The sequence below is a fragment of the Onychomys torridus genome, chromosome 5 (genome assembly GCF_903995425.1).
Source record: "Onychomys torridus chromosome 5, mOncTor1.1, whole genome shotgun sequence".
Taxonomy (NCBI): Eukaryota; Metazoa; Chordata; class Mammalia; order Rodentia; family Cricetidae; genus Onychomys; species Onychomys torridus.
The window spans coordinates 42,283,624-42,296,283 of NC_050447.1; the positions used below are offsets into that span (position 1 = coordinate 42,283,624).

Sequence of the window (12,660 nt, forward strand, 5' to 3'; positions counted from 1 at the left end):
TTAGTTCCAGATTTACCCTCCAAATGTGGGGCTCAGTTTTCCCCAACTCTTTATAGTTTACATGATGACCCAAGGAAACATTTGAGCTAGAAGAATGCATCCATCACCTTGAATAATTTTACTAGTGTGGACTTTGCTTTCACTGATGTGGACTGCCACAACTCATTGAACTATGCACTGCACATTTGAAATCTGTCCTGTTTATTGCCATCAATTATAGCTCAATAAAGCTGCTTATGGGTGCCTTTAAAATCAAATACTTGGTAGAAATGGTGCACAATATCATTTAAGACCTATGTTCATGCATTCATGTTTTATTACTTGTTTATTGATGACTTAAAAATATGTATGCAAGCACAATGGTGACCAAGGCACATATATCACTGTGTCCTGAAATGTCCAAACTTCTAGTCACAGTTAATGTAATAAGTAATTGCATGAGCACCAGGACATTTGGGAACACATGGAAGTGATATCTGACCAAAAGCCCAAAGCACATATGGGAACTCAGTTTTGTCCCTTTGTAAATTTGATGATGTGGACACTGTCCTTATTTCTTTAGAGAGAAGCCAAGGTGCCCAAGGTTTAAATAGTGTTTGCATACCTACACGCAGTGAGACTCGCCGCACATGGCCTACTTCCATAGTTTAAACTTTCTACCATCTATGCCCATTCTCCCTAAGGGAGTAGGGGTGGCTCACCCCTAGGCCAATGAGGAAACCAAGCTATCAAACTTGAAGGCTGTGGCTGTGTGATATGCTGAATGGCAGGAGCAGGCTAGATCAGAGCTTGTCAATCCCAGCACTGTGTACACTTGGAGTCATTCTGTAGTTGGAGGCCATCCCATGTAATGGTATTAGATGTAGTTAGCAGCTACCTGCCACATCCCCCAAGTCATGGCAGTGTGAAACATCCATGGACATCACCCATGGGGGGCTGTGAGCAAACAGCTCCCAATTAAGCAACCTTGGAATGAGTAATGACTGAGATGATGGACATGCTAATTACCCAGATTTCTTTGCTCTTTCTGATTTGTGTGCATGTGTGAAAATATCACACTGTGACTCAGAAATGAAGGCATTGGAAAAATTTGTCACACATTTATTTATTTATTTATTCATTCATTTATTTAGGCAACCGTGGAAGAAGTCAATTCTCTCCTCCCGCCATGTGACTCTCTAAGCTCAAACTCAGGTTGTCAGGCTTGATGATTGGCACCTTTACCCACCAAACCATCTCTCCAATTTGAAAATATCCAAATTTTAAACAGACCTTCTCAGCTATATAGATGAAACTCTCAAAAGCCCTTAGATGGGGTTAAAATTGGATTATGTTGAAAATCTAGAATCCTTTGCAGATTCAAAGCACTTAAGAGCTATTATGTGAGATGAGTTTATGAGACGGTCTGGCCACAATGCACAAGATACGTGTGAAATGGGATTCAGAGGCCAGGAACAGGCAGAGTCAAAGGAAAAGAACAGAAACTGAGGAGGTAGCTCAGTCCATAAAAGGCTTGTCTGTATGAACATGAACGTCTGAGTTTGATCCCCAGAACACATACTAAGAAGCTGGACATGGTAGCACATGCTTGCAATCCCAGTGCTACAGAGATGGAAACAGGATTCCTAGAGCTCATTAGCCAATCACCTAGCCTGTTTGGCAAGCTCCAGGCCAGTGAGGAGCTCCCCCTTTCTCCAAATCAAAGTGGACAGTGTCTGAGGAATGATACCCTAGATTAACCTATGGCCTTCACCCGTGCCTGTGCACATAGGAGAAAAATAGAAAGGAAAGAAAAATAGACTGAGTGACCAGTGACTATGGAGAAGAACACAAGAGGAAAGGAAACGTCTACTTGAGCTGTTATGGCCTTGAGAGCTGTTGGGATATCTTCTAGCATGACTGAAGCCCCAGGAATTACAGGGAGTAGATCTGGGTTGCAGCCACTTGCCGAGTGACCACTGAGAGCTGGCTCTAGAAGCTGGAGAGCAAAGCAGAGTAAAAGCCAGATTAAGAAGCACCAAACCCAGAGGAAGGAACTGAGCTCTTATTGGAGGGCTGCTGCTTGCTCACATAACTTGAGCCTATAGACCCAGGGTAAAGGTAAAGCCAGGAAGTGTGAGCTCAGAAAAAAAGATTGTCCCTCTTATCTTAGTACCCTCAGTGCCTAGCAGAGTACCTGGCCCATAGTAGGTGCTTACTCAACTACTGGTAAAAATTATTGAGAATCAAATTGCTGGGATATAGGTCCAGAGGTGACCTCTAGAAGGGATATTACTAAGTAAATGTGGGAACTACCAGTAAGTGAACATTTCCTGAACAAAGCACCAGCACTTATGCTTAGCACACTTAGAGAAGCCTACTGTGAGAATCTTGCTTGATGTGCACCAGATACCATGCCTGGAACTATGTAAGAAGCCTACTGTGTGTTGGTCATCATGCTCAGCAATTTTAAGATGCCTAATGTGCACCTGGCACTATGGCTAGCCCTCTAGAAGCTGCTGTTCCCCAGGCACTGTGCCCAACATTCTATAGGAAGTCTACTGGATGCTGGGCAGTGTGCCCAGTCTCTGGGACAAGCCCACTATGGGCCAGCCATTCTGTGAGAAACCTCCTATGCAACAACCATACTGGAAGTTATGGCACAGGCAAGTTCTCAGGTCACAAGGAATCTAGAAAAAGAAAGCTCAGCAGAGAACCAAGGAAACAGTGATATGGGATGTACCTCCTGGCTAGGCTGAAGGCTTTCTATACTAGGAATGGCTCTCGAGGAATCTCATCCCATCCAGAGAAATGCTTCCCTTATCCATGTGGGTAGAAAGCAAAGAGGCAGAATTCCCCATAGAGGGACCAGGACTGGGGGCAAAAGAACAATGAACTGTGTGGTCTTGAGTCAGCAATTCTAAAATGTCTTGCTGTTGAGTTGGCCCAGAGTCCCTGAGCTGGGATTTCTGGTATCTTAAATTCATGGAGATTTGTGATGCCAAAAGCAAACACACAGAGAAACCATATCCTTGGCCCTTGGCCCATCCATCTATGCTGCTGCATAATTATGTATACATAGACAGTATGGCACCTCTAGAAGTGAGGACATTGGAAATGAAGCTGTGCCTTGGACCTTTCAAAGCTGACTGGCTCTTCCAGTGATGGTCCTGATGATGTCATGAAAAGGACAGCTGAGGAGCATGACAGTAGCCAAGCCCATTCTAAAACTGTGTTTGGATAAGTTTTTTAATGGTCTCATGTAAACCATAGCTATCTGCAAACTTACTACACGGTTGTGGATGGCCTTGAACTTCTGATCCTCTTACCTCCACATCTCTTCTGCTGGGACTAAGGATGTGTGCCACCACACCTGTTTTAGGTGGTGATAGGGATCAAACCCAAGGCTTTGTGCATGCTAGGCAAGTGTTATACCATCTGAGTCACATCTCTAGCTCTGAACCTGAAACACTTTCACTAGACCTAAGCCCAGTCTGGTCTGAGTAAGTTCCATTCAATAGCATTCATTTGTTCATCCTAATGATAGGGTGAGATGGTAATAGTCTTTAATAAACTATTCACTGAAGGAATGTCTCTACCCTCAAAAGGAGCAATGTACAGGAATGCTCATTCACCAAAACATGAAATACCAAAGGAACAAATCCTACCCATGTCTGGCTTGGTGAATCAGCAGTTGTGTGTGTGTGTCCGGGGGGGGGGGGGTTACTTACAGGCACCTTGGTAAGCCATTACTTCCAAAACATGGTAGCTTATTCAGGTAGCCATATCACCAAAAAAAGCCCACCCCAGCATACATGACAAGTCACAAAATTTGAATCTCTGGAGTTCCCACCCCAGTCATTGTTCAGTTTCCTAAATACTATAGCATTCCAAAGACAACATCTCAGGAGGAAGGGAGCATCTAGAACCTCAGGCAAGGAGTTGGCCAACCTTCTTCCATCTGTGAGGGAAGGTTATTTCACTTATTTATTTGTGTGTTTAACCATTCCTGCATTTCTGGGATAAAGCCAACTTGGTCATGATGCATGACCTCTTTGGTGTGTTTATGCATTGGTTTGCAAGCATTTTACTATGAAATCTGTGGTCATTTTCATGGGAAGATTAGTTCATGATTTTCTTTTTTGGGTATCTATCTCTATCTTGTTTTTGAAAAGGGAATTCTAAAATGAATAGGTAAATGGACGAAACTGGAAATAAAACAGACTGAGTGAAGTAACATAGGCAAGAATGCCATGTCCTTCCATGTGTGGACTCTAGCATCAAATCTTTAGATTGTGTGTTTAACTTGGACTGTATGGAGAATCCAGCAAAGTAGAAAGGAGCCATTTGAGTGGGGGCTTAAAGGAGAAGGAATAGTAGAATATAAGTGATATGAAAACAATGAGGGAGAATCCTAGGGGTTGGATGGGGGAGTTTGGGGGTAGCCTAAATAAAGGATTACAAAAAGCTGTGACCTCCAGGCCAGACTAGCAGCCACATAAACTCAGGGAATATGTTGGTTTTCTGACTCACTTTAGTACCTTGGACAGCGCCAACACATCGGCCATATTCCTTTAAAAATGATTGTTGGCTGAGAGACTGACTGACTGGACTATGGGAAGCCTGAGCCAAAAACCTCATTTGTTTTCTCATTGCATTCTCCCACGAAGAAACACATTCACTCTACATTACAAAGGAAAGAGCTAAGGCTTGGAGAATTTGAGTGAGCATCTAGATAGAAAAGCTCAGACCTTCTGATTCCAGTTTTCCTCTTCATTATTCTACCCCAGACTTATTCTTGGGAGAGGTATTTTGCTGCCTCCAACTTTGTGAAATACTTTTACAGACAGTGCCTGACTCAGAGTGGTCAGAGTGGTTTGGTCCAGGACTTCTTCTTCTTCTTTTTTTTTTTTTAAAGCAGTTGGTATTCATAGACATTATATTTCAGACACTGATTTTGAGTTCTTCCTGGGTTACCAATGTGTCTTATAATATTCTCCTGTGATGCTAAGGGTGGGGACAGTGCCAAGGCAGCCATGTCAACATGGGGTAAACCATTTGCATGCTACAGTGTACTGCACTGCTTAGCTATGCCAGGTATTAGGTTAGATGAATTCAACACAATTTGACTTGAGATATTTTCAGCTTACGGAGAAATAATCAACAGCATCTGCAGTAGGTCAAGGATGACAGTAGTTAGACAGATGGCCCTAGAGTGATCACCCTTTGTTTCCTGGACACCAAATGATGTGACATGGGAAGGAAAGACTCAAGAGTTTGGTTCCTGACAGAGTGCATCATTTTGCTTTGTCTCCTTCTGTGCAGGATCTCTGCTGAAGGTGTGGACATTGTTTTGGACTGCCTGTGTGGGGACAACACTGGCAAGGGGCTCAGTCTCCTCAAACCTCTGGGGACCTACATTTTATATGGTGAGTGCATGTGCAGTGTGCTAAAACCAACAACAACAGAAAGCACCCCATTATGCTTTCCACATTCTGCAAGGTGAAAGGTGTTAGTATCCTGGGTAATGGGCAAGCTTGGGAGTGTCTAGTTTTTTATTCAATGCATTTATTATGCTGATACTGTTGTCATAAATTATAAAACTAACTTATTTGCCTACTGCCCTAACTCCTACACTGTCGTTCTTTAAATGTTTTGTTTTGTTTGAAACACAGTCTCACTATATAACCCTGACTGATCTTGCACTCATAATCCCACTGCCTCGGCCTCTTCAGTGATAGGATTACAAGTGTGAGCCACCATGCCTGGCCACATCTACTATGCTCTTGAGTGTACAGAAAAGTTACAAAAATTAGAAGCAATTTTTTCCAGTAAAATGAAACTTTAGTGTCTGACCTTCTTGTCTTCATACATACACACACACACACACACACACACACACACACACACACACACACACTAATATAAACAGTGGTCTCCACAAATTCCAAAAAGTGTATAGGAAGCCAGATGCCATCTTCCAAAGCAGAATATTGGAGTATCTGATGTTTGATGTTCCTAAAACTTCTGTGCCCTGTTCTTGCAATAGAAATTGAGCCTTGCTATGTGGTGGTGGTGCACATCTTTAATCCTTGCACTCCAGAGGCAGAGGCAGGCAGATCTCTGTAAGTTGAGGCCAGCCTAGACTATAGAGCGAGTTCTAGGACAGGCTCTAAAGCTACACAGAGAAATCCTGTCTCAAAAAAAAAAAAATGAGCCTTTATTCTGAGTATTTCAGAAGGAAAACAAAGAAGTCAATTCTCTTTATAAGAGATATTTGAGGGTTATAAATATCTTCTCATCATCAGATCATTATTACAAAGGAATTGAGCTCACCAAGCAGGTGAGCAACACTCCTTTTCTGATACATTCTGGTCATTTCTATCCTGACCACTTATTTCCCAAGAAGTAAATAATTGATTAATATTATTGATGAGAAAACCTACAAGCGTCAATACCATTATAAGAACATCGGATGTGACTAATAGAAGGCAGATGGGCAATTTATTCCTCCTTCCTTCTCATTAGTCAGGAGTTATATTTTTGCCTCAATTCCATGATGTCATTTGGGTGAACATCAACTTGATTATCTCTCAATTTTCCAAGTCATTACATTGATCACTTGGTTACTATGTAATGGAAGCCTGGAGTTATGTTCCCTGGGACTCATCATCCCGTCAAAGATAAAGGGATGGTTAACTGATTGGGAAATAGTTTAGCCAGGCCAAATGGCTAATTTTAAAATATGCATTTTTTAAGTAAATGACTGTTGTCTAAGAAAACTTTCACTTCCAGATATCTGATGAGAAGCAGGAAAGTCTGTGGAGATGGGCCATTGCATCAGGATGGTCGCTATACAGTCGAGAGTATCTTTTTCCTCCCACCCCATCCACACTGGGAACCCTGTGAAGGGATCCTCTTTCTCTGAGCATCTATCTCACCTCACCTCCATCTGGCATCTGAGTGTCATTTGGTCTAGCTGTCAATACACAGTTTCCAATATTGTTTTATCTAGAGTTTCGGGTTTTGTTTTATTTTCTAACCTCTCTGCCTGGACCCCTTTGGAGGTGACAAATAATCACACGTTCCCCCGAACCTCTGAAATTACTGTTCTCTCCTCTATCTTTTCTGTATCTCCTTGTTTGTATCCATCTAAGTTTCCCCCCTACCCTTCAGTACCCAGCCCATGTCAGAGTCCTAAGCCCCTCACTTGCTAAGAAATCAAATTTGGGTCTATGTACTGCCTTCCTACAGAAGTTCATTTCTCATTTTTCAGAAAGAGGACCAAAATGTTTCATATTCAAACACCTATGGCTACATACCTGGTTTTCCAAAGGAATGAAACAGCCTCCATGATACATCTACCTTCCTCTAAAAGTTGATGACTAGCCAAATGTTCTGCTTTGTGCCCCACCCCAACACCTCTATTTCTTCCAGGACTGAAGAGTGTTGTTTGTAAGCTTTTGCCACTTGTGTACAGATGAAATGCCTGCCACTCACCTTCCATAAGAAGATATCTTGATTTTTATGAACAATTACTTGACTTGGGAATCTTTCATTTGCAGGTTCATCCAACATGGTAACTGGAGAGACCAAGAGTTTCTTCAGTTTTGCAAAGTCAGTAAGTATTCTTGCCTGTCTATTAGCTGGAAGTTAGCACTCTCTTCCATGTTGTGAGCTCCATTTAAAAACATTGGTCACCAGGCAGTGGTGTATACCTTTAATCTCAGCACTCAGGAGGCAGAGGCAGACAGATCTCTAAGTTTGAGGCCAGCCTGGTCTACAGAGTGAGTTCCAGGACAGCCAGGGCTACACAGAGAAACCCTGTCTTGGTAAAACAAAAAAACAAAACCACAAGGGTCCTACATCCTATTAAGGAGATAGACCCAACAAAAAGGAAATGTGTTAATAACCTGACTGTGAATGCCTACCTAACCTCAAAGGAAAATAGAAATGGGATTCTGGAAGAAGGCAGGATGAGGTAGAAGCATTGTATAAAGGGTGATGAGAGAGCCAGGGAAAAGGCTTTGGAATTATCTTTCCATATATCATGATGGAGTTGTATTGGTCACGTTTTTGAAGGGTTTTCCCATCTCAGTTAACCCAGTCTAGAAATTCTCTGTAGTTAGAGTTTTCCTGCCTGGCCCAGTCAGGACAAATCTCTCTTACCCGCCAGTCCCACAGTGGCTCAGACCCAACCAAGAAAGCACACAGAAACTTACATTGTTTACAAACTGTATGGCTGTGGCAGGCTTTTTCCATCTTAAATTAACCCATTTCTGCTTATCTATACTTTGCCACATGGCTTGTGGCTTACCAGTGTCTTTACATGTTGCTTCTCATGGCAGCAGCTGGCAGTGTCTCCCCAGCCTTCTACTTCCCAGAATTCTCTTCTCTCTTGTCCCGCCTATACTTCCTGCCTGGCCACTGGCCAATCAGAACTTTATTTACACAGAGCGATATCCACAGCAATTCTCCCACAGACATACCCAGAGATTTGTTTCCAAGATGATTTTGGAGGCTGTCAAGCTGACAATAAATATTAAACATGCCAGGAATATTTATATGTTCTTTATGCCAACACTGACTGTCCAAAATTTACCCTCGAACATCTGCTGAATCGGGGAATGGCAGTATTCCTTCTATACATCAGATCAGAATTTCAAAGACTCCTTTTTTTTTGCATTGTTTGTATATGGGACTTTAATAAAAGTGTAAGTCAAGAATCTTTGAACTAGCTGGGCAGTGGTGTCACACATCTTTAATCCCAGCACTCAGGAGACAGAGCTAGGCAAATCTCTGTGAGTTTAAAGCCAGCTTGGTCTACAGAGTGAGATCCAGGACAGGCACCGAAACTATGCAAAGAAACCCTGTCTCAAAAAAGCCCACGTGTGTGTGTGTGTGTGTGTGTGTGTGTGTGTGTGTGTATGTATGTATGTGTATGTATGTGTATGTATATGTATGTATATGTATGTATACATACACACACATATATATAATATATACAATATATATATTTAAAATCATTTGAAATTTAGTTCCTGTAGGAACAAGGATAGAACCTACTGAGGGAGGATATCTTCTGTCTGTCCCTGAAGACAGGCTGTGTACAACTCATGGCTGTTTTGTTGCCGTGGATACAGTTTGCTTGATGCTGAAAGACTGCTCTGAGGAATCATGCTGGTCCCAAATTACATACAACTATAAGAAATGTTTTCCCTTTCCTCACCCTTAATGCCCAATCCCAACACACAGTGCTAATGAAATAATTACAGTATGTCCAAGCTGGGGAAGGTATTTATAACAACATAGTCAGGATGGAGACTCGGTTTCCTCTTCCTCAAATGAGTACCATTATGCTCCGGAGCTGAAGGTCATGAATAAAAGCTCAGAGGCCCAGGTCCACACAGGATGATTGGTTAGAAGTAAATTGAAGAGAAGGTTTCCTGAGAAGTGCAATGATGGCTTTGCTCCTGTAAAAAAAAAAAAAATAATAATAAACTCTATGCAATCAAGAAAGGCACATTTAGAATCATATAGAGAGTTCTCACTCTGCTATCTTAATTATGTTCTGTCTTAAGATTTCAGCAGAAGGAATTCTTTATGCCTTGTCAGCCTTGCCATTCGCTCTTGGGCTGTGACAGGGATGATTCCTACAGATGATGTTGACATTTAGAGAGCAGCCTGACTCCAAATTCCAAGCTCTTGCTCAGGAAATCTAAAAGATGGCTTTCAGATTAAAAGGACAATTAAATGTGTCTATGCTTATGGAGCCTGTGGTATACACACACTGCTGTAATGGCATGCATCTCACATGAACACATTTACTTCCTACAACAGCCTCACTCTCCCCAAGCTATATAAGGAAACTGAACACAGCGAGGTTAGGTGAATTGCCTAGTTACACAGCACACAAGTGATACTCAACTCTAGAAATTTCAGAGAAGATTTTAAGTACACTTGTTTAATTGTGTGTGTGTGTGTGTGTGTGTGTGTGTGTGTGTGTGTGTACACCTGGTATGGTGTACTTGAAGCAGTCAGAGGACAACTTGCAGAAGTCAGTTCTCCGCCTTCACCATGTAGGTCCTAAGATCAGATTTCCAGGCCTTGTGGCAAGCCCCTTACCCACTGAGCCATCCCTAGAGCTCTTGGTCACAGCTGTGTAGTGCCTATAGCATCAGCTGGCATGCATTACACAGACATTCACTGAGGTCCTACAGATGTGCAGGTATCAAGCTTAATCATGGGGCCCAAGCTTTTGAACTTCTATTTTGGGATGCTCAGGAGAGCAAGACTCAGAGAAGACAGTTTGCAAACAAACACGAAGCTCTCATGCAGGTGCTGCCATGTCTAGTTTTATGTGGTGCTAGAGGGCAACCCCGGAATTTCATGCATGCTAGGCACACAGTCTACAAACTGAGCGACACCCATAGCCACATACACGGAATTTTTCACGGAATCACATTTAGCAGAGCTGGGGATAGGGCAGCTCAAGAAGAGCAGTACATTTGACCATAAAATCTTTGTCACATTTCAAAGGCTGAACCCATAAGAAAGCCATTTACGAAGTCCCAACCTCTTGGATTTATCACTCCAAGCTGTGTTCTCTTCTTAACTTGCCCTTCCTTTCTACCTACCTTTCCAGTAGCCTTGTCATTATCCTCCCCAACTCACCCTCTCAAAAAAACAAAAAGTAAAAAGGTGATCTTGTACTCTCCCATGCCCCCAATACTTTGTCACTCTGTAAATGTCCCTGTGTTAGGACTCTTTCATCATCCCCATAACCATCCATAGAGCCAGATGTTTTACTCTATACCCTCCTGGAAGACGCCAGTGTATCCTCTCATTTGAGTCAGCTGAGAAGGATGAAGTGCAAAGAATAATGGGGAGTGAGGTACACAACCAGGATCCAGTCCAGAGTCAATGATCCTAATCACATACTTACTATTGTAACAACCTGTGGCCTCGAATAGACTGAGAAACCTTACCCAAGACAATGGGGTGAGAAGAGCTTTAGAATTTGTGCTGGTGGGGGAAGGGAGATTTTTTTTCCAGATTTTGGAATATTTAAAGGTAAGTTATAAGATATGTTTTATAATGTGTGTGTGTGTGTGTGTCTGTGTGTGTGTGTGTCTGTGTATGTGTCTGTGTCTGTGTCTGTGTCTGTGTGTATTAAGACAGGTTCTGCTGTAGCCTACGCTGTTCTGAAACTCACTATTTAGCTGAAAATGACCTGGGATTTCTAATCCTCCTGCCTCTACCTCCAAAGCTCTGGGATTACAAGCATCTATCTCCAAATTGTTTACTCTATGTGGTTCTAGAATTTGAAGCACTATCCCAAATGAGCTACCTTCCCCGCATAGACAGGATGTTAGTGTCCCTTTACAGTATCACGTTAGCACTCAAAAAGATTTGCCTTTTGAAGCATTTTAGAGCGGGGATTTTGGAAAAAAAGGGACACCCAGCCTTCTCTCTCTCTCCAAGCTAAAACCCTCGCACAGCAATGCTGTCTAGTATATCCTCTGCACCAACGGCTGTGGATCCAGAAACAGATGTTTAAAAGATAGATAACTAAGACTGCTCTTGCCGGTCCACTAGAGTCCACCCAGCTTAAACTTTGGCTTCCTTGGAATAGGTAATATCCCCATGACGTAGGCGATGCTACACAACGTGACCCCATCTTTAGACTTCATGGCCTGGGATCTTTTCTAATTGCAGTGGTGGCAGGTGGAGAAAGTGAACCCCATCAAGCTGTACGAGGAGAACAAAGTGATTTCGGGGTTCTCACTCCTCAGCCTGCTCTTCAAACAGGGCCGCTCGGGCCTCGTCCGGGGAGTGGTGGAGAAGCTGCTAGGGCTGTACAACCAGAAGAAGATCAAGCCTGTGGTGGATTCCTTGTGGGCCCTGGAGGAGGTAAGCAAGCAGCCTTCTTGGTTGATTTCGAGGACTTTGGGCATCCATGACAATCTTTTGCAAAGCCGTTTTTCTCCAGGTTTGTTCCAATCGAAAGTCCTAAAGTAGGTGAACCCAACCTTCTGGCATCAAAATGCCACATTGTCACCAAGTTTGCACTAATTGAGCAACAAGAAAGAAATCACCGGGAAAAAAAAAAAATCTCGTAACATTTTAAGTAACCTCATTATTTTCTGTTGGACCGCATTCATAGATATCCTTGACCACATGTGGACCACATGTTTGGCATATCTGGGTCATAGTGCTTTAGGTAAAAGGACCACTTCAAGGTCCCAAGAGACTTTCAAGCTATGCTTCTCCAGCATTTATACATGAACGCTTTATTCCCAGGTAAGACACCAAATTTAAATGGATATAGCCGATTCACCTTGACTACATAAGGGTGTTAACATTGTTAAAATGTCATGAATATTGTCACTGCATGGATACATGTGAGATCAAGATCAAGGAAGCTCACAGATGGAAATGATTTGTATGCAGACACTGATGCTTTCTGTCCCTTTGAGACATTGTTGGCTGTCATGGTGGACACAGTAATAGTGTTGAGCTTGGTGTTGAACTGGCTTAGGAGTTTTGTTGCTGCTGGTGTTGTTGATGATGACAGATTGCCAAAAGTTCTGGTGTTGGAAAACATTCTTGAAGTGTGAACAAAATAACCTTCAAGGATGGTAAAGTAGGAACTTGCTGGATTGCTTCACATGGCACTCA

The 12,660-nt window shown here is 42.6% G+C and overlaps 1 protein-coding gene across 1 annotated transcript in view; it reads left to right on the forward strand.

Moving 5' to 3' along the window:
• Vat1l (vesicle amine transport 1 like) overlaps positions 1 to 12,660 on the forward strand; it is a 161,891-nt gene that overhangs the window by 76,313 nt on the left and 72,918 nt on the right. Inside the window, exons 5-7 of the mRNA XM_036188789.1 lie at positions 5,305 to 5,408; positions 7,545 to 7,600; positions 11,698 to 11,892. Coding sequence (XP_036044682.1) covers positions 5,305 to 5,408; positions 7,545 to 7,600; positions 11,698 to 11,892 — 355 coding nt within the window. The remainder of the gene's footprint in view (positions 1 to 5,304; positions 5,409 to 7,544; positions 7,601 to 11,697; positions 11,893 to 12,660) is intronic.